The 22,930-nt window shown below is 43.9% G+C and overlaps 1 protein-coding gene across 1 annotated transcript in view; it reads left to right on the forward strand.

Annotated features, from left to right (window-relative positions):
* DNAH8 (dynein axonemal heavy chain 8) overlaps positions 1-22,930 on the forward strand; it is a 239,106-nt gene that overhangs the window by 213,496 nt on the left and 2,680 nt on the right. Inside the window, exons 66-76 of the mRNA XM_069726468.1 lie at positions 2,733-2,851; positions 3,842-4,044; positions 5,697-5,770; positions 8,281-8,433; positions 8,834-8,989; positions 11,449-11,565; positions 11,882-11,983; positions 13,158-13,318; positions 13,402-13,558; positions 15,655-15,807; positions 19,205-19,394. Coding sequence (XP_069582569.1) covers positions 2,733-2,851; positions 3,842-4,044; positions 5,697-5,770; positions 8,281-8,433; positions 8,834-8,989; positions 11,449-11,565; positions 11,882-11,983; positions 13,158-13,318; positions 13,402-13,558; positions 15,655-15,807; positions 19,205-19,394 — 1,585 coding nt within the window. The remainder of the gene's footprint in view (positions 1-2,732; positions 2,852-3,841; positions 4,045-5,696; positions 5,771-8,280; positions 8,434-8,833; positions 8,990-11,448; positions 11,566-11,881; positions 11,984-13,157; positions 13,319-13,401; positions 13,559-15,654; positions 15,808-19,204; positions 19,395-22,930) is intronic.

Genomic DNA, 22,930 nt, shown 5'->3' on the forward strand with positions numbered 1-22,930 from the left:
GTGTACAATAACGGTACAGCATTTCAAATCAAGACTGTGAGGTTGGATTTTTTTATTTTATTTTAGATGCACTGGAACAATATAAAAATAAAGAAACACAACCTAAATTTAAGGAAAGCAGAGGATTTAATATCTGATAGTCCGAGCGCTGATCCTGGCAGAAATATGGCATTATTCAGAATTCCACACTGCGGATGAGTGCAAATTTACTTAAAACGTTTGCCCGGTCTTTTGCGAAAAGTGCTGGACATGCACGTCGTCGCTCGATACAAGTGAAGTGAGCAGGACTGCGCACGTCTAGTCAGAATGTGGTCGGACGTAGGCAAATCGCAAACACTCTCTCTCGCCTCCGACGACAGAAAATCCTGACAGTGTGTAGTGCACATGCGATGAGGATTCGGGGCGGTGATGGAATAGTAACATAGTTAGTAAGGCCGAAAAAATACATTTGTCCATCCAGTTCAGCCTATATTCCATCATAATAAATCCCCAGATCTACGTCCTTCTACAGAACCTAATAATTGTATGTTACAATATTGTTCTGCTCCAGGAAGACATCCAGGCCTCTCTTGAACCCCTCGACTGAGTTCGCCATCACCACCTCCTCAGGCAAGCAATTCCAGATTCTCACTGCCCTAACAGTCAAGAATCCTCTTCTATGTTGGTGGAAAAACCTTCTCTCCTCCAGACGCAAAGAATGCCCCCTTGTGCCCGTCACCTTCCTTGGTATAAACAGATCCTCAGCGAGATATTTGTATTGTCCCCTTATATACTTATACATGGTTATTAGATCGCCCCTCAGTCGTCTTTTTTCTAGACTAAATAATCCTAATTTCGCTAATCTATCTGGATATTGTAGTTCTCCCATCCCCTTTATTAATTTTGTTGCCCTCCTTTGTACTCTATCTAGTTCCATTATATCCTTCCTGAGCACCGGTGCCCAAAACTGGACACAGTACTCCATGTGCGGTCTAACTAGGGATTTGTACAGAGGCAGTATAATGCTCTCATCATGTGTATCCAGACCTCTTTTAATGCACCCCATGATCCTGTTTGCCTTGGCCGCTGCTGCCTGGCACTGGCTGCTCCAGGTAAGTTTATCATTAACTAGGATCCCCAAGTCCTTCTCCCTGTCAGATTTACCCAGTGGTTTCCCGTTCAGTGTGTAATGGTGACATTGATTCCTTCTTCCCATGTGTATAACCTTACATTTATCATTGTTAAACCTCATCTGCCACCTTTCAGCCCAAGTTTCCAACTTATCCAGATCCATCTGTAGCAGAATACTATCTTCTCTTGTATTAACTGCTTTACATAGTTTTGTATCATCTGCAAATATATTTTGTATGATCTGCAAATATCGATATTTTACTGTGTAAACCTTTGACTGCAGACTTTTAGCAAAATACTGGACTACCCCTTAAATGTGAGATCACTAACACAGAGGTTACAATAAAGTGCTGGAGAAATAGTGCACATTTACTAGTCTTGTCTGACAGACCGTGGAAGAGCGACCACGGCAGTCCGAGGATGAACCTGAATTATCAGTGACAGATCAGAAGTTAGACGCTTTCTCTTAGGCTCGGCGCTCCATGTAGTGTATGTTAGGAGCTTTTCCTGACATACATTGACACGTTACCATAGACCGACCCGATGGAGGCCAAAAGTGTGTACTGTCCTCTGTCTGGCCACTTTGTCATGGAAAGAAGGGTAAAACTATGAAGTGTAGGGTCCCGATGGTGAACAGAGGACATCCATCCTGAGTGTCTGCACCCAACACTGGGCACAAGCGGAACATGTACCTGGCTTTACTTACCCAACTCGTAGGCCCCAGTTCATTAAAAAGTTTTAGGCAGAATTCTTTGGCATTTCTCCATCAGTCCCGGGCAGCATAGGTAACTTTTTTGAAAAGTTAGAGGTTAGTCGGAAAGGGGCGGCGGAAAAAAAAAATCACAATTTACGCCTTAAAAGATAGTAAATTACAACCAATATCTTCTACAGCCTCTGCCTCCGGTTCATCACTTCCAATGGCAGCTGGTAGGTGCACGAAATTCATGAAGAGGCACAAAGCCCATATTAAACGTGGCACCTCGCACTCCTGCACACTCCATGAAGTCCGGCAGGCCGAGCTCTAGTCTCCATGAATCAGGGCCTTCATTTTCTTGCTTTACACTAATAGATTAAGACGTAGAATAATTTGTCCCTAAACATTTGTGCATGTCAGTAATAAATCTAGTGACGCCTCTTCAGAGGAACCCAAGCTCCCGGCCTCCGGCACACAACTCCCATATTATACAGCAGGATCATCGCACAATACGGACCATGAGCCCGAGACAAAACTGGCAGAGCCCTTCTGTTCAGAGTAAATGCGGCAGGATTTAATGGCTCGTCCATCCTCCGTCTCCGACCCCAGCAGAAGACAAATTCTCCCCCAGAGCCGGGATTGTCGGGGTCTTCGTGGACTCCTATCTGGCCACACACAGAATGGAGAAGATTTGATAACTTTCCATACAGATGTTCCCCACGGCGCGGGTCCTCTCTAATGAGATGGATTGAGGTCTGGCCATTAATGAGCAGCCTGGTGCAGCATGTCTGTGAATAATGGAGCTCTGGGCTTTACCCGCTGCTCCTCCACACGACATCTTTGGTTACAAATCTTCATAGTGTATCTACCAGTGCCCTGTATTAGGACGGCATTGTGACCCCTTATAAATCCCTCCGTGTAATTACAGGTGACCCGGAATGAAAGGGGCTGGAGGATTTGGTTTGACCGTGAGGCCCCTGAAGATGAAATGATTCCTAATGGCTACAACAGCTCCCTGGATACTTTCCATAGACTCTTACTAGTCAGGTACGGACGCCTCTGTTAAGCCTACGTTCATTTTATCACCAGTTTTATCCGTCAGCTCTGTACTGAAGACATAGGCCAGACCCTGATGGTGAAACCGAGTGAATTCACAGTGGTGAACTCTGACAGATCCCCTCAGCCGCTGCCATATTATACAATCACTTCATTTGCAGCGAGATGTCTATGAACATGCTCAATTTTGCGTGTGACACGGCTGTCTCCCTGCAGCATGGACGTGTCCTGTGGAAGCACAAACAGCCACAAGGTATTAAAGGGGCGTTCCAGAATGCAATGGTGGTCAGACATGCACTGGACTGGTGATCACTTTCACACCAGTGTGGTACACGGACGACCAGTGATCGTCCCCTCTGCGCTGCGGCGGTCTGTTGTCTTCACTCCCATAGATAAATTCTTCCAGCCACCGGAGCATTCTGGCAGTCAGTGGGGTCCCGGCTGTGAGACCAGCACTAATCTAAAGGCTGCCACCTATCCAGTGGATCGGTTGTAATGTTACCTCTGTAATGTACCCCTTTAACTAATGTGGATTTCATAGAGCTGAGCGCCTGCTCCGGGTCCTATTCTCTCTAGAGTGGGGGGCTCCTGGGAGGCTTTGTGGGATCCTGTATTGCCTGGTGTCATTCATCTGATGGCCACCATGTAATACATTTGTGGCTACAGCCGGACCAGCAGCCATCAGCTGAGGGGCGGTCAGCGTTACACCAGGGGACGCCTCAGCAGCTCTCCTGTACGTCCAGTTTTTAGTCTCTAGACACAGAAATTAATATTTTCTTTTACTGATAGCAAATCAAGATAATAAAATGGTTTATGAATTGATTACATCAGACGCAATAAGCCGTATAAGCAATAATACAGGGTGACGTGACATGCGGGAGCTCCGGTCAAGTATCACTTAGAGAACGTGTGCCACAAAACATCATCAATCCTAGTGCCGCCGTGTAACTGTGCTGTCATCTGTTCTCCTCCACATAACAGGTCCTGCTGTCCTGACCGCACTCTGCCTCAGGCTCGGAAATACATCAGAAATTCATTAAATGCAAAGTACACAGAACCCGTCATTCTTAACCTTGTCAGGACCTGGGAAGAAAGCGACACTCGCACTCCACTCATCTGCCTGCTTTCTAGGGGCACGGACCCCACAAATCAAATTGAAGCACTTGCCAAGAACCTGAGACTTGGTAAGATCTGCAGGGACTAGGCTGCTAATAATGGATGTAACAGAAGAGGTGAGGTATACAGGTCATACATGGTATATAGGAGAGCCGGAAAGAGGTATACAGGTCATACACAGTATATAGGAGAGCTGAGAAGAGGTATACAGGTCATATACGGTATATAGGAGAACTGAGAAGAGGTATACAGCTCATACACGGTATATAGGAGAGGAGAGTTATACAGCTCATAGATGGTATATAGGAGAACCGAGAAGAGGTATACAGGTCATACATGGTATATAGGAGAGGCGGGAAGACTTATACAGGTCATATACGGTATAAAGGAGAGCTGAGAAGAGGTATACAGGTCATACACAGTATATAGGAGAGCTGAGAAGAGGTATACAGGTCATACATGGTATATAGGAGAGGCGGGAAGACTTATACAGGTCATATACGGTATAAAGGAGAGCTGAGAAGAGGTATACAGGTCATATACGGTATATAGGAGAGCCGAGAAGAGGTATACAGGTCATACACAGTGCATAGAGCTGAGAAGAGGTATACAGGTCATACACAGTATATAGGAGAGCCGGGAAGAGGTATACAGGTCATATACGGTTTATAGGAGAGCCGAGAAGAGGTATACAGGTCATATACAGTATATAGGAGAGCTGAGAAGAGGTATACAGGTCATACATGGTATTTAGGAGAGCCGAGAAGAGGTATACAGGTTATATACGGTATATAGGAGAACTGAGAAGAGGTATACGGGTCATATACGGTATATAGGAAAACTGAGAAGAGGTATACAGGTCATACATAGTATTTAGGAGAGCTGAGAAGAGGTATACAGGTTATATACGGTATATAAGAGAGCTGAGAGGTATACAGGTTATATACGGTATATAGGAGAGCTGAGAAGAGGTATACGGGTCATATACGATATATAGGAGAGCTGAGAAGAGGTATACGGGTCATAAACAGTATATAGGAGAGCCGAGAAGAGGTATACAGGTCATATACGGTATATAAGAGAGCTGAGAAGAGGTATACAGGTTATATACGGTATATAGGAGAGCTGAGAAGAGGTATACGGGTCATAAATGGTATATAGGAGAGCCGAGAAGAGGTATCCGGGTCATATACGGTATATAGGAGAGCTGAGAAGAGGTATACAGGTGATATACAGTACATAGGAGAGCCAAGAAGAGGTATACAGGTTACACATTGTATATAGGAGAGCCTTGAAGAGGTGTACGGGTCATATACAGTATATAGGAGAGCCAAGAAGAGGTATACAGGTCATATTCATATACAGTATATTGGAGAGCCGACAAGAGGTATACAGGTCCCACATGGTATATAGGAGAGCCAAGAAGAGGTATACAGGTCATATACTGTATATAGGAGAGCCAAGAAGAGATATACAGGTCATATACAGTATATAGGAGAGCCGAGAAGAGGTATACGGGTCATGTGGTATATAGGAGAGACAATGCAAGGCTTGAGGACAGGAGAATGAGAGCATTATTAGCCTATTAACAGCGTTTGCTTTATTAACTGTTTATACTCACAGATGACATTTCTCCTCTGTCTGTAACATTTATATTTCTTGCTTTCCTCTCTGTGCTCCATATTCTCACATGTATTAACCATTGTCTGCACTAATACAGGATGCAAGGCCATATCAATGGGACCAGGGCAAGCCGTCCACGCACGCAGAGCCCTACAGATATCCATGCAGCAGGTGAGACATTACATCAACTCTGACAATCCGCACAAGAACACTGTGCGGATGTAGCAGAGCCAAGATATCCACATTTAAATTTCATGCTGAGGAGCGGCTGATGGTAGGGTGAATGCAGATTCCCTGCCATCAGCTCCTACGTTCTGGCTTCACCACAGGTGTTCGGACCCAGACTGACAGCTGTCGAGATCTATGAAGCTGTCAGTTTGGGTCAGAGTTTTGATTCGTAGTATGTATGCTGGGGACACAGTACTAGTCGTTTCATCCCTTTAATACGCTGGCCCAGATCAATGTCTCACTTGTCACATAGTCGTGTCTTGGGATATCAGCCAGTCCTTCTTAGGGCCCCTTTCCACTAGTGTGAGAAAAAAACGGTCCGATTTACGGACCGAAAAAATTGATGTAACGTCTGCGAGTGCCATGCGAGTGTCATGCGATTTTTTTATCGCAATATCCGTATGACATCCGTATTGCTGTCCGATTTTTACGCACGGGTCTCCTTTGAAAAGCCGGTAATTCAGCGCAGAGTACAGTAAAATCACACTGACAGGTTAGATTAGGGTAGATATATACACATAGAATAGGTATATATACATATATATATATGTCAGGGAGACACCTATATATATATATATATTTATATTTAATGCAGCGCGAGACAGCTTTAAAGCTGGTAATGCAATTACCGGCTTTTGCTTTCTCCTTCCTAAACCCGACATGATATGAGACCTGGTTTACATACAGTAAACCTTCTCATATCACCATTTTTTTTTGCATATTCCACACTACTAATGTTAGTAGTGTGTATATGCAAAATTTGGCCGTTCTAGCTATTATATTTAAGGGTTAAATGGCGGAAAAAATTGGCGTGGGCTCCCGCGCAATTTTCTCCGCCAGAGTAGTAAAGCCAGTGACTGAGGGCAGATATTAATAGCCTGGAGAGGGTCCACGGTTATTGGCCCCCCCCTGGCTAAAAATACCTGCCCCCAGCCACCCCAGAAAAGGCACATCTGGAAGATGCGCCTATTCTGGCACTTGGCCACTCTCTTCCCATTCCCGTGTAGCGGTGGGATATGGGGTAATGAAGGGTTAATGCCACCTTGCTATTGTAAGGTGACATTAAGCCTAATTAATAATGGAGAGGCGTCAATTATAATGGAAAGCCTGGGAGCTTTCAAGGAAAGCTCCCACGATCTATGAACAGCCAGCAGAGGGCGCCTCACCGCAAATGCAGGTAAATATAGGTCATTGACCTACTTTACCTTCATTCCCTGGGGTTTTGCAGGCAGGAGTAGTGTTGCATTAGCAGAACTCCTGGCTGCAAAATGTTTTAACCCCTTCAGAAGGATTTACATCGTTGGACTTTACAGATCCTCGGAAGGTAAGTATATTGTTGGTTTATTATGTTTTTTTATTTACAGATCGAGGGTCTTCAGTGATTGGATTGGGCGTTAAATAAAATATTACAACAACCTTTGTTTTTATTTCATTAAAATACTTTTTAATAATGTGTGTGTGTTTTTTTAAACCCTTTCATTCAATTGGATTAATGGATAGGTGTCATAATTGACGCCTCTCCATTATTAATTAGGCTTAATGTCACCTTACAATAGCAAGGTGGCATTAACCCTTCATTACCCCACCGCTACACGGGAATGGGAAGAGAGTGGCCAAGTGCCAGAATAGGCGCATCTTCCAGATGTGCCTTTTCTGGGGTGGCTGGGGGCAGGTATTTTTAGCCAGGGGGGGGCCAATAACCGTGGACCCTCTCCAGGCTATTAATATCTGCCCTCAGTCACTGGCTTTACTACTCTGGCGGAGAAAATTGCGCGGGAGCCCACGCCAATTTTTTCCGCCATTTAACCCTTAAATATAATAGCTAGAACGGCCAAATTTTGCATATACACACTACTGACATTAGTAGTGTGGAATATGCAAAAAAAATGATGATATGAGATGGTTTACTGTATGTAAACCAGGTCTCATATCATGTCGGGTTTAGGAAGGAGAAAGCAAAAGCCGGTAATTGAATTACCAGCTTTAAAGCTATCTCACGCTGCATTATATATAAATATATAGGTGTTTCCCTGACATATATATATGTATATATACCTATTCTATGTGTATATATCTACTCTAATCTAACATGTCAGTGTGATTTTACTGTACTCTGCGCTGAATTGCCGGCTTTTCCAAGGACACGGGTGCGTAAAAATCGGACAGCACTCGCATGGTGCGAGTGCTGTGCGTTTTTTTTCACGCACCCATTGACTTGCATTGGCGAGTCTCGTTCCGAGAATCTCAGCAATACGCATCATGCTGCGATTTTTTTCTCAGCCGACACAGATTTTTCTCAGTCCGATTTCGGCTGGGAAAAAAATCGCTAATGGAATGTCACCTATTGAAAAACATTGGTCCGAGTGCAATCCGATTTTTTATCGGATTGCACTCGTCCGTTTTTCTCACAAGTGGAAAGGGGCCCTTATAGATGCTTTTCACCTGTGACACAGGGAGGATGGGTCCTGCTCCAAAATTGTCACCTGGACTTGGATTTTATGGATGAATTGCTGGAAATCATAGAAACTGTGGCAGCCGTTCACGAGACCTTCAGGGTGTGGATGACGACAGAGCCGCACAGACAGTTCCCTATATCTCTACTACAGGTACAGACTGTTACTGACTTGTGTCCTCCTTGGGGGGACAAAATGCCAAATGTGAGGCGATGGAAATGCAGGATAAAGATGTCTGCTATTCTCTGTGTACATATAAACTGTAACATATCAGTAAGGAAATGTTGGAGATTTGCCCTAATGAATTGTTGCAGATTCCCCACTTTCAGGTAGGAGCGGACCGAGAGGTGCAGGGGGTCACTCTCTATGTAAAAGAATCAAACTGGGAAGAGATTAACACATCCGACTACACGAGGCTTTGTTTGTAGTCTGTTACCATGGAGACACATTGGTCACTCACAGGCTTTGTAATCTAGATAACTTGTAAAGTTGTTTTTTTTTTTTTTATGCCTCAGAGGAGTGATACAGTAACAATGTGACTTTCTTTTTCCAGGCATCTATCAAATTCACCAATGAGTCCCCCCAGGGCATGCGTGCCGGCCTGAAGAGGACTTATACTGGGATCACGCAGAATTTACTGGATGGCAGCAGACACCCCATGTGGAAGCCTTTGCTGTACAGTCTGGCATTTCTACACTCGGCCGTGCAGGTGATGACACATCTGTACATGGAAATCTGTGCACACGTACCATGTATTAACGTAACACGATAGTTCTGTCACTGCTGTCAGTGTATGTGTCTGACATACTGTCAAAGATGGCAGAATGAACATTTGAGAATTTGCTGTAGATATTGGTGCAGCACATGGTGGTAACATACATGCACCTGGAGGGATAAGAGGAGTGAATGTACAGATAGACACTGTGTATATACTTTATGGTAGATCAGCTCACTCGGCTGCACAGAGAGGTAGTCACGGGAACATTGCATTTTTAAGGATGTGCTTGGTATATTGGATACAGCATAAACCAAGGTTTAAGCACAAAAATAAACACGGCCCTCTGGGCAAAACGGTAGCACTACGTGCAGTCCTTGCATTAGTGGGGTTCAGCCCATTCAGGGATAGCAATGTCCTTTCACAAGCATCATGTGCACAAACACTCTCCTGGCATCTTCCTCCAGGCACTCAACCAACCTGCGACCTTTGGAAGGCAACTACTTAAGCCGCAGACCATTTGACTCCTCCATCGTGTGACTGGTCACATGACTGTGACATCACACAGGTCCTGTCAGGACACGGTGGTGCCAGCTCTGCAGGTGGAGATGAGGTGGACATTCTCCCACCCGCTCTACATGTACGTCATATGTCGTCCACATCTTTCCTGGCAGATGACAGCAGATATAATAGCCGCGGGTGGAGCGGAGTTGTGCCCGCGGCTCTTACCCTATTAAATCCAGGTGTGAATCAGCAGTGTTGAAGCCTAGCTTTGTAAAACACAAGCAATCGGATGATCGCAGCTTCAAGTCTCCTAAGAGGACTATTAAATACAGTAAAAAATGCTTTTAAAAATATTTTAAAAAACCCTCAAAGTTCAAATCACCCCTTTTGTCCCATTAAAAATAAAACAATACACATATTTGTTACCGCTCTGTTCATAAAAGTCAGATCACAATATAAAATAAATTAATCCTATCAGCAAAACGCGTAACAAGAATAAAATATAAAAATGCAAAAATTACTGTGTTTTTTTGCAGCTGCAACATTGGGATAAAAAAAAATCGACGCCAAAATTGTATCAATAAAAACTTCATCTCATGGCACAAAAAACAACACATGGCCCCATATCCTGAAAAACTAAGATGTTACGGTTCTCAGAAAATGACACCACAAGAAAAATTGTATTTTTTACACGTTTCTGAATTTTTTTTTCACCGCTTTTTTTTGCCATCTGCGTAATCGTAATCATCTAGAGAATCATATTGTCGGGTCAGTTTTATCAGTGAACATGGTAAATAAGTAACCTAAAAACCATTGTGAAATTGGACGTTTCTTGCAATTTTAATGCACTTTTATTTCCCGTTTTCCAGTGGATCACATGATAGAATGAATGGTGTCAATCAAATGTACAAATGGTCGTTGAAAACACAATCAGTCACACGGCTTTCGTAACGGAAAAATAAAAAAGTTATGGCTCTTGGAAAAGGGGAGGAAAAAAATGGAACATCGCCATGTCATGAATGGGTTAAACTCAGGCAAATGAGATTTTCCAGGAGAAGACGCTCCAGGAAACTCTGAAGTTTTTTTCATGTCTTTTGTTTTGTTTGTTTTTTGGCTGTTTTCAAAGCGTTTTTCAGAGCGTCTTTTAAGCAGAAACCCCCAGAAGATTACTCTGGTCACTGCTTTTTACCACTTGTTGTTTTTAAAACATCAGATAAAAGATGTTCAAAAGCCTGAAGATGTGAGCAGCGATTTATCTTTACGTGGAAATAAGAATGTACGCTCTCTTGATAGTTTTTTTATGTTTTTTTGTACAGGTGGGTGAAATAAATGTGGTGTCACATATCTATAACATTGAAGATCGTTACAAAGTTCTACTTTCTTTCACTTTGGATGTATTTAGAAAGGGAAAAGGAAGTAAGGGCCTGTTCACACAGGTTGTGCTGCCCGTGGAATAGTGCTGCGGATTATGGCTGATCACAGACTGTGACAGCGCGGACTGTACATCCAGAGCTGAGGTGTAAGGCCATCAGCAAACAATGGCTTTTTTTCAAGAAGATGCCGCTTCAGGAAGTGCCGATGTTTTGTTTTTTATATCCTGAAGTGGTTTGTTAGTTTTTCTTCGCAGTTATATAGTTTTCTTTCCTTGTATTTTGGGCGATTTTCAGACTATAAGCAGTTAATGATAAATAAGCAGTAGATAAAACAATAGCGGAATCCTCCGGGTGTTGTTTTAGTCTTCCCATTGACTTCCAGTGTATTCCAATAGACTCATTTCTATCTCGGATATCTTTCTGATCTTTCTGATTTTCTCAGCTTTTTATGTAGAGTTTTGACTCCATAGAGGGGGTTCTCTTTATTATTGGTGATGATTTGGCTTTTTTTCTTGGGGTAAATGAAGCTGTAAATCTAAACTCGCATTTCCCATTGAGATGTTTTTCCTTTGGCAGGAGAGGCGCAGATACACCACGCGGGGCTGGAATATTCCTTATGAGTTCAGCTCTGCAGACTTCTCGGCGAGTGTTCAGGTCATACAGAATCATCTGGATGAGTGCGGCGTCCGGAAAGTAAGTCCGTCCTCGTGCCACGGTTGTGTGTGTCACAATGTCTTCTGCTCCGCCGCAGAGCCCGCAGTTCTGTATGATCCATCCATGGAGATTCATGGGGATGATGAGCCTGGTCTGTGTTCATATGAGATGAGTATGGCCCGAGCTGTGAACCCTACAGACCTGTGGCCTGTATTGGATGGGATCCATTATTGTGTGATGTGGTGGGTGGATCCCCGGTGGGCCTCTCTGACTCCCTCTGTACATTACATGTATAGGATCTTTTGTGAGCCCCTGTCTACTGATCCAGCAGATGATTCTCGCTCCTTACCTGTAGGGGGTGTCCTGGAGCACCATGAGGTACATGATTGGAAAAGTGCAATATGGAGGAAGTATCACCGACCAGCAAGATGAACGTCTCCTCAGCTGTATGGTAAAGGTAAATGGAGAGCAATAGATATGCGGTACATTCGTACGGTGGCTCAGTGGTTAGCACTGCAGCTCTGCATCGCTGGGGTCCTGTGTACAAATCCCACCAAGGACAACATCTGCCAGGACTGTACTGTATGTTCTCCCCATGTTTCGTGGGTTTCCTCCGGGATCTCTGGTTTCCTCCCACACTACAGGGACCGATAGAGAATGTAGATTGTGAGCCCCGATGGGGACAGTGATGACGTCTGTAAAGCTGTGGAGTTAATGGCGCTATATAAGTGAGTAAAATAAATAAATACTTAGAGTGATAGACTTGTATTGTATAAACACCTAACAAGATACATTGCTAATATAACAATAGAGCAATAGATACATTGTTAGCTATGTAATAGAGATCAGATTGATGACAGACAGACGGATGATGGATACGACATGTCGGCCTGTACATAACACATATAATAATACATACATTACTGGTAATTATCCCCTGTGTAATGAGGATGATCACGGTTTACTCTCATTGTCATTCCTCCCGTATCACCCAGGTGTACAGATAACATTCATGTATCGCAATTAGTACCACTAAAATAGCAGCTTGTGAGCTCCCTCCACCCCCGGCAGTCCAGTCTCCTGACCCGCAAGAGAAATTCTGTACAGGAGACTTTCCAGAGGTTTTTCAACAACCATCTACAGTGACAAAAAGTTTCTTTCCTGACAGACGATCATGTACTAGTGTCTGTGTGTTTATGGCTCTCTGTCACTCACTGGGTACTTAATGATATGTCTGGAGGTCTGTGTCACTCACATGACATCTACTTGTTATATCTGGGGTCTGTGTCACTCATCGGACATGTGACTGTTATGTCCACGGAGTCTGTGTCCCTCACTGGACACACACCAGCATATCCGAGGGTCTGAGTCTCCCACCAGACATGTACCTGTTATATCTAGGGGTCTGTGTCTCCCACCGGACATGTACCTGTTATATCTAGGGGTCTGTGTCTCCCACTGGACATGTTACATGGGTTTGTTTATTCCTCCCATGTCTAGAGGAGAAGTAGGAGGTCAGTGGCCTCTTATGTGAGTTTCTCCATTAATGTCTATGGGAGTCACAGTAACATCTGAGCTTTCTGCATATATCCTGGGTAATATAAATGCATGTCTTACATACTGTCCTCTAGGCCTGGTTCAGTGAAAAGATCATTGATCCCATCTTCTGTTTCTACACGGGATATAAGATCCCTCACTGTAAGACCGTGCAGCAGTTCCTGAACCACATCCAGTCTCTGCCGGCGGCCGACTCCCCACTAGTGTTCGGCCTGCACTCCAATGCTGATATTACGTAAGGACCCCGTCTGTAAATACACCCATTCTCCATGAATGGAGCAAGTCATCCTCTGCTTATAATCAGTATGTATATTACAGGTATCAGAGTAATGTGGCCGCTACCATCCTGAACACCATCAGCAGCATGCAGCCCCAGGAAACCCAGGAGGAAGCGGGCGAAACTCAAGAAGCTGTTGTATATCGAATAGCTGAAGACCTGCTGGAGAAGCTGCCCCCGGACTACAATCCTCATGAGGTGCGTTACTATATTACCCCTCACTTCTCCCAGAAATACAAACATTTCACTTCTTCACTTTAAGTTTCATATGACTGCAGTGGCTGCCGGTCCACCTGCTGCCAGCCCACCCACTGCCGGTCCACCTGCTGCCAGCCCACCCACTGCCAGCCCACCCACTGCCGGCTCACCCACTGCCGGCCCACCCGCTGCTGGCCCACCCGCTGCCAGCCCACTCACTGCCGGCCCACTCGCTGCCAGCCCACTCGCTGCCGGCCCACTCGCTGCCGGCCCACCCGCTGCCAGCCCACCCACTGCCGTCCCACTCGCTGCCGGTCCACCCACTGCCGGCCCACTCGCTGCTGGCCCACCCACTGCCGGCCCACCTGCTGCCGGTCACCCGCTGCCAGCCCACCCACTGCCGGCCCACTCGCTGCCGGCATGGGTGGAGTGTGGACGCATCCCAGTCCCATAGTTGGGGTGTAGCAGTCTATTCCACATTGCAGGAATTGTTACATCGCCTGTATTCACACAATAAACCTTTCCCTACTCAGTAAATTTTCATTATTTTTCTTTTATTTATTTTCTCATTCACTTTTCCCATTTTTCAGTACATTGTATGGTAAACAAAATCCAAGTTGGGTGAAATAGTAAAAAAAGCATAATTTTGCAATTTTGGGGTGTGTTTTGTGGCACGCATTGATTCAACAAGCTTCTCCAGGTCAAGTACGACTACATCAGTGTACAAAAAAGCAATATAAGTCTGACATTTTACTTGCTTAAAACAATTCAGAACCTTTTCAGAAAATATTTAGTTTCTGTCACCCTTTTCTGAGACCCATAACTTGGAAGCTGTGTGAGAGATTGATTTTTTTTTTTTTGGCATTCAAGCTTTAGAATTTATTGGTATTGTTTTGGGAACTTTTTTTTACACTTTTGATCATTTTTTGTTGAAATTTTTGGAGGGAGGTGCAGTGACCAAAAACAGCAGTTCTGTCCTTTATATTATTTTCTTTACAGCATTTGCCGTATGGGTTAAACAATATTGGGTTTTGTAGACTTTTACAGATGAGGTAATTTTTTGTAATTATTAAAATGTGAAAGATTAAATCATATATATATATTGGCTAAAATATAGAGGAAATGTGTGATCTGTAACTTTAGCCCTATTAGAGATCATTTCATCCTCAACTTGCTTACCTGTTCACAATAACAGTAATTTTGACCAGGGGTGCCCACACTTTTACATGCCAGTGTAAACAACCTGTTTATGATGGATCTGGCCATAAGTTGTTAGTGCAAGTCCTGGACAGATGGGGATGTTTTCGCAGATGGATCGCAGTGCTGGGGCATCGGGGTCATACTTTCCTTTAGGCACAATAAATTTCTTCTGTGTTATGTTGTTGGGGGTCTCCTCAAGAAGCCGTACCCCAGAGACTGCTGCTTTGTGATAAACAGTTATGGAAACAGGAACACATGGGCTACCTGCACAGTGAACAAGTCTGTAGGAACATGCTCACCCACCACCGAGAAACTTGAAGACACACAAGGGCATAGTAGAACCAAAAACACTCAGGTTCAAAAAAATCACAGTAATCTGCAAGTGCTAGTAAAAAGATGTAAAAAACAGGGTATTTGGTTGATACGTTTTTTGCAAAAAATGTATACTAAGCTGCTCCACCAAACGTCAAGGTATACCCATATCAGAGCAGTCCTAACTGATGTATGCAATCCCTATCTGATGTATTTAAAAACCTGATCATCTGTATATTACCTGTGTGAACAGGGTTCAGAGAGGAAAAGTCCATGTGTCTTTTGTGATAAACAGAAAGCACTTCCATTAATTCATATACAGCGTCTGCCCTTTATGAATGCACCCGCCATAGCTCGCTGTGCAACGTAGCGCGCCCATCAGCCCGCACTTATAGCTCATCACACATGTTTTCCTGTATTACATTTACATCATGAACAGTCTACAAATATTCTCCCATTGGCCACTGGGAAAAACGTATTTTCAGAAAAAGGTCATGTACAGATTTAATATCTCCAGATGAAAAGTCAAGTCTGTATGTGCAACAGGGAAACAGATGAAATCTTACATGTTCTGCTCCATTAAGGTGAAAGCGCAGCTGGAGAAGACCGGAGCGCTCAGCCCAATCAATCTGATTCTTTGTCAAGAAATAAATCGGATGCAAAAGGTCATCTCCATCGTGAGGCGCGGCCTGAGTGAGCTGAGGCTCGCCATAGACGGGACGGTCATTATGAGTGAGGTGAGAGGCCATATAGAGCCGGTGGGGAGCGGGAAGTGTGATGATGAGGAGCTCTGGTCAGGGACAGACTCGGGACATGCACAAGGTGAAGTCTCTGCTCCCCGAGCACAGAGGATGGACTGTGATAGGAGGTCAGTCAATAAATACAGCCTGTTTTATAAGAGGAGGTCAGGACATAGATATTTAAGGGAGGTAGTCAATATTTAGAGCCAGTTTTAGGGGGTGATCAGTAGATTTTTTTTGTAGGTAGTGAAGGCATAGATTTGGCGGTGGTCTTGACATAAGGGGCAGATTTATGAAGGGGGTCCAGAGATTGAGGCAGATTTAGGCCTGATGTGCTGTGATACCAACACAAAGCTTATGATGTGTAAAGGAAATGACACATGATATTTGAAAATATAAATCTGAAAATTGTAATATACATTTGTATTCAGCCCCCTGTAGTGTGATACCGCTAAATATAATCCTGAGTGACCAATCGCCTGCAGAAGTCACATAATTACTAGTGATGAGCGAGTGTGCTCGTTACTCGAGTATTTTGGGCGTGCTCGTACATTATGTTTGTGTCTCAGCAGCTGCATGATTTGCGGCTGCTAGACAGTCTGAATACATGTGGGGATTCCCTAACAAACAGGCAATTCCTGCATGTATTCAGGTTGTCTAACAGACGCAAATAATGCAGCTGCGGGGACACAAACATAATCTATGAGCACGCCCAAGATACTCAGAAAACACCCGAGCATGCTCGGAAAACTCACGTAACGAGCACACTCGCTCCTCACTAATAATTAGTCAGTTGTGTCCACCTGGGTGTGATTTCTTCTCAGTATAACTACAGCTGTTCTGTAATGGCCTCAGAGGTTTGTGTGAGAACATTAGAAATGAAACAGCATCATGAAAACCAAGGAGCTCACCAGACAAGTCAGGGATAAAGTTGTGGAGAACAGTAAAGCAGGATTAGGTTATAAAAAATAAAAAACATAGCGCAAACTCTGAACATCTCACGGAGCACTGTTCAATACATAGTGCAAACCTACCAAGACATGACCGACCACCTAACCCGACATCCTAAGCAAAGAGATCACTGATAAGAGAAGCAGCCGAGAGGCCCATGGTCACTGGAGGGGTTACAGATATCCACAGCTCGGGAGGGAGAATCTGTCCACAGGACGACTATTAGTCATATATTCCACAAATCTGGCCATTATGGAAGAGTGGCGAGAAGAAGACACTTTTGAAAGCCATAAGAAGTTCTGTTTGCAAAAAGCCATGTAGGGTACACCGTGAATTTGTGGAAGAAGGGGCTCCAAAGGAGAATATTTTGGGCTATGTGTGACATAGTGTGATGTGTGACAGGAAACTAACACTGTACATCACCTTGAAAACACCATCCACACAATCACACATGGTGGTGGCAGCATCATGCTATGGGGGCCTTTCTTCAGGAGGGGCGCGGAATCTGGTTAGAGGTGATGGGAAGATTGGAGCTAAATACAGGGCTATACTGAAGGAAACCTGATCGTCTGCAAGTGTCTTGAAACTGGGGCACATGTTTACCTTCCAGCAGGACAACGACCCTCAACATCCTGCCAGAGCTACAATGGAGGGTTTAGATCAGAGCGTATTCCTTTGTGTGAACGGCCCAGTCACAGACCCAAATCCAGAGAATCTGTGACAAGACGTGAAAATTATTGATCACAGACATCTCCATCAAATGTCACTGAGCGAGAGGGCAAAGAGGAAGGAGCAGAAAGTCACCTCCAGATGTGCAAAGCAGGAGAGACCTCAAAAGACTGCAGGGAAAGCTGGTAGAGACAGACCCCAAAATGCTGCAGGGAAAGGAGAAGAAACAGACCCCAAAAGACTGCAGGGAAAGGAGAAGAGACAGACCCCAAAAGACTGCAGGGAAAGGAGTAGAGACAGACCCCAAAAGACTGCAGGGAAAGGAGAAGAGACAGACCCCAAAAGACTGCAGAGAAAGGAGAAGAGACAGACCCCAAAAGACTGCAGGGAAAGGAGTAGAGACAGACCCCAAAAGACTGCAGAGAAAGGAGAAGAGACAGACCCCAAAAGACTGCAGGGAAAGGAGTAGAGACAGACCCCAAAATGCTGCAGGGAAAGGAGAAGAGACAGACCCCAAAAGACTGCAGAGAAAGGAGAAGAGACAGACCCCAAAAGACTGCAGGGAAAGGAGTAGAGACAGACCCCAAAAGACTGCAGGGAAAGGAGTAGAGACAGACCCCAAAAGACTGCAGAGAAAGGAGAAGAGACAGACCCCAAAAGACTGCAGAGAAAGGAGAAGAGACAGACCCCAAAAGACTGCAGCAGTAACTGCAGCAAAAAGTGGTCCTACAATGTATTGACTGTGGGGCTGAATGCAAATGCACGGCACAATTTTCAGATCGGTATCCAAGAAGTATTGTTTCTCCTTGCAGAGATTGACATGTAAGCATGCCGAGATGAGGAGACTTAAAGCCGCAATGCTCCTCTGGGAAATATGGTAATTATGCAAATTGTCTCTTCAGAGGGGAAGAGAACTAGAACTCTAGTGCCACCTATTGGAAGGTAGCAATCCTACAAGTCAGTGTCGTAGGGGCAGCACCCCGAAACACAGTGTCTGCAAATTGAGATTCTGGTTTGGCTATTATCCAAAGTCACGTGACCAGGCTCGGGGTCCACATTGACTTGTAGGACTGCTACCTTCCAGTAGGTGGCACTAGAGTTCTAGTCCTCTTCCTCTCTGAAGAGAAAATTTACATGATTACAATTTTCAGATTTACAGATATTTTTTAAATAATTCCTACACCTTGTATCATTCCCTTTACACATCACAAATACTTGCTACTTATTGTTGACATCACAGAAAATTCTAAATAATCTTTTTTTGTTTGTGAGTGTAAAGTGAAAAAATGTGGAAAAATTCACAGGATATGAAGACTTTTTCATGTACTGTATGTGGTACTTTATCCTTAGTTACCACCAAATAACTTGTCATTCTCTTCTGATGTTGAAGAGATAAATATTTGTTACCTTCTCATAATTATAAGTGCTCCTCGGTGGGTGGGTGAGTGAGCCCCTACGTGACCTGCATCAGGTTGTTACACCTCGCTCCACCAAGTTCAACCTTTCTCCATGAATTGCGCATTATCTCAGTAAATTAACAATATCCCGCAATGTTATGTGTATTGAGGATTTGGCTTTAGCCCTGCAGATGTATAAGATCCTCATCAGATGCTGCAAATCTGGGAGAAATTCATGGGTCTCGGAGAGCTAGATGACAATCCTGTGCCAGCAGCCATATTGATTGTCACCCAGGTTTCCCAGGCCCAAAGACAACTAATAACTAGGTGACCAGAATACAGAGACGTGGACAGACCTCTCTCTCTCATTTCTTCAGAGTCTTAGAGCCGTCTTGGACGACATGTACAACGCCCGTGTTCCTGGGGTCTGGAGGAAGGTGTCTTGGGCGTCTGCTACACTCGGATTCTGGTTCACCGAGCTGCTGAAGAGAAACCATCAGTTCACATTATGGATTTATGATGAAAGACCGAACGTCTTCTGGATGGCGGGGTTTTTCAATCCACAGGGTTTGTACTTGTGCAACGTGCAGAGAATCCTCACTCAAACAGTAATTAAACCAGTCACCAGTTACTCCAGTTCCTCTTTTATGGTGGTGTCTCGCTCCAGACGCGGCCTCAGCCATCGCTGCACTCATCTCTTTACCTGAATATATTCTCTCCAGCAGCAGTAATCCCTTCAGCCTAAAAACATTTATTCACACACTGCTGTTTTATTGCCACAAACATTCATTAAGTTCATTCTGTGCGGGCGGTGTGACCAAGGGGTTGCGGCACATAAATCGTGATGGTGCGCGACTGCTCTCCACAGCGGGGAACCAAGAAACAATCAGTGCAGTAAAGTCAGTGTCATCCAACCTGTGTAACGGATCAGATATTATAGGGGGGTGTGTATATACAGGGGCTTCTCACAAAATTAGAATATCATGAAAAAATTTATTTCAGATCTTCAATACAAAAAGTGAAAATCATATATTCTATAGAGTCATTACACACAGAGTGATCTATTTCACGTGTTTTTTTTTTAATCAAATATTTTTATTAAACAGTAAGAAAAATATATGTAGATTACATTGCTGTAAACAGTACATACATATGTTCTGCATTTTCAATAAACTTTTTAATCCCAAACCAGCCTCCCTCCCCTCCCCTCCCCCCCACCCCCGGAGACCCAACAAGAACCACTCCAATCCTCCCAAACGTCTATCCTTAACCAGGAACAAGAAGGTGTCATGTCAATACTGCTCCCACGGGGGCAGAGTACCCAAAAGCTAGAAAACAATCTCCAGATCACGTCGACTCGAGCCAAGGATTCCACAACTTGTTGAAAAGGTCCATCTTGTTTCTTTTAGAATAAATGCTCTTCTCCAATGCCACAATATAGTCCACTTGCATCATGAAATCTCTTCTCGTTGGTGGCTCTACCCTTATCCAGAACTTAGCGATCAACTTTCGAGCAATAAACAGCAATCTCGCAATAACTGTTTTGTACGAGTTATCAGTTACAATCTCCTCCACGTAACCCAATACGCATACCAGAGGATCCCGTGGTATCGAACATTTGTATGTTAGTCCCACTTTATTTAGCACCACGATCCAAAACAAGGACAACCTGGGGCACTGCCACATGATATGGAGGATACCCGCCTCGGACTGCGAGCACCTAGGGCATTCGGAGTTAGGTCTTAGACCAGCTTTATACAACATGTCCGGAGTTCTATAAGCCCTATGAATAACCAACAGCTGTGACAGCCTCCCAGGCTCACTCATCGAGATCCTGGGCACGTATTCCAATATTGAATCCCACTGATCGCCGTCAATCGCCCCCAAGTCTGCCTCCCACTTCGCCCTGGCTCTGACAGGGTGCCCCTCTAAAAAGGAAAATAGAAGGAATTCATATGTTCCTGAGATCACCCCTTTCGTGCCTTCCCCCATAAGGATAAAATCTAACATTAGATCCACCTGGATCTCCATAGGCCCCCTCTTACATTGTGCCCGATATGCATGAGAGATGCGGTTATATTGGTACAGTTCAGAGCTTGGCAGCCGAAATTCCTCCTGCAATGTCTCGAAGTTCTTAAACCTGCTGTTCTGTTCGGGTCATAGTGACCCGAACAGACTTTTTGCGGCCCTGTAGATTTTTTTCTGTAAGTCTATAAAACTTGAGACTCCTTGACTTTTCCTCATTTGGGGGGACCTACCTATGAGTATTTTTTTTTTTTTTCGTTTACTTTTTGTTACACGCAAAAAGTTACACTTGTTGTATTCGGGTCATAGTGACCCGACATCGTTTTTTACAGCTGTGAGGCCATATTTTCAGTGAAATAAAGGAGTTAGAACCTCAGTTGGGTCTATTTATTGCATCTACTATTGTATATCAATTGATTTATTTCCTAAATTATTTCAATGGGGTCGTACACGCGCTATACCGGGGGTATGCATTGCAGTCTATTCTAAAATGTAGAGTGCATCCGGAGAGATCACTAGGTGTGCACTACATGTGTATATTATGCGCAGAATGGACTGCTCAGAACGCGCTGTCTAAGACGTTTTTTTTTTGTAAAGCTGAGCTGTAAAGTCTTGCAAATAATTTTTTTTTTGCTAGGTAAGTCTGTCTTCCTGGCTTATCTGCTTGTTTTCAGAAGGGTTCTTATCTTCTCTGCTCTTATCAGTACACATATGCTAGCCCAGACATGTTACCTTTCAGTTTCTTTGGAGAGCAGCTGTGTACATACCTCTGTTCCAGGATATCTCTGTTCCAGGCAGTATCTTTGTTTTCTACGGGTATGTTGCTTGTTATGCTTTTACTAATCAATTCTATTGATAGATTGTATATTGTAAAGGAATACTTTTATTTTATTACATGTAATTAGTGTTATTACTGTGTGATACACTGCTCTACACTTAGCATGATAGATTGCTGGATATTGAGCACTGGTATGCTTTGATGTAGTATAGAAGCTCTTATTGTTTTTGAAGCTGTTTTTTTTCTCAGACTTTATTATTATTGTTTACTTACAAAGGTTTTTTTTATTACAAAATATGTGTAGTTTTCTATTTTCGTTTTGCTCATTGATCTGTTTTTTCAGAATAAAAACAAAAAAAAAAGATTTCTAGTTCATTTTTCTTTTTTTTTTTACTACCAAACATGTTCACAAACAGTCTAGTAAGCAAAACGTATAAAAAAAATGGAGTTAGAGTGTCTAAAATCAAGGTTTAATAAGCCGGGTCATAGTGACCCGGAACACAACAAGTGTATAGTAAATGCGAACAAAACAGCAGGGTTAATTCTACCTTGGTGCAAGACTTGGCTTATCCGAGAGATTCCCGCTCCCTTCCAAACATGGAATCCCTCCATCTGTCTAAACTCCTTCAAGAGACAATTATTCCATATGGGCGAAAACCTAGTAAGTGCCCTCACTCCCCTAATCTATTTCACGTGTTTATTTCTGTTAATGTCGATGATTATGGCTTAAAGCCAATGAAGACCCAAAAGTCATTATCTCAGTAAATTAGAATACTTTATAACACCAGCTTGAAAAATGATTGTAAAATCCGAAATGTTAGCCTTCTGATATGTATGTTCAGTAAATGCCCTCAGTACTTGGTCGCGGCTCCTTTTGCATCAATTACTGCATCAATGCGGCGTGGCATGGAGGCGATCAGCCCATGTCCTGGACACGTCTGTGTGTGGCGGCTCTTGAAGCAATGACTCCAGCAGCAGTCCGCTCCTTGTCAATCTCCCAAACATTACTGAATGGCCTTTTCTTAACAATCCTTTCCAGGCTGCGGTTATCCCGGTTGCTCCTTTTTCTACCACACTTTTTCCTTCCACTTTCCATTAATATTCTTGGATACAGCACTCTGTGAACAGCCGGCTTCTTTACCAATGACCTTTTGTGGCTTTCCCTCCTTGTGGAGTGTGTCAGTGACGCCTTCTGGACATCTGTCAGGTCAGCAGTCTTCCCCATGATTGTGGAGCTACTGAAACAGACTAAGGACCTTTATAAACACTTAGGAGCCTTTACAGGTGTTTATTGTTAGTT

This window comes from Ranitomeya imitator, chromosome 5 (genome assembly GCF_032444005.1).
Source record: "Ranitomeya imitator isolate aRanImi1 chromosome 5, aRanImi1.pri, whole genome shotgun sequence".
NCBI lineage: Eukaryota > Metazoa > Chordata > Amphibia > Anura > Dendrobatidae > Ranitomeya > Ranitomeya imitator.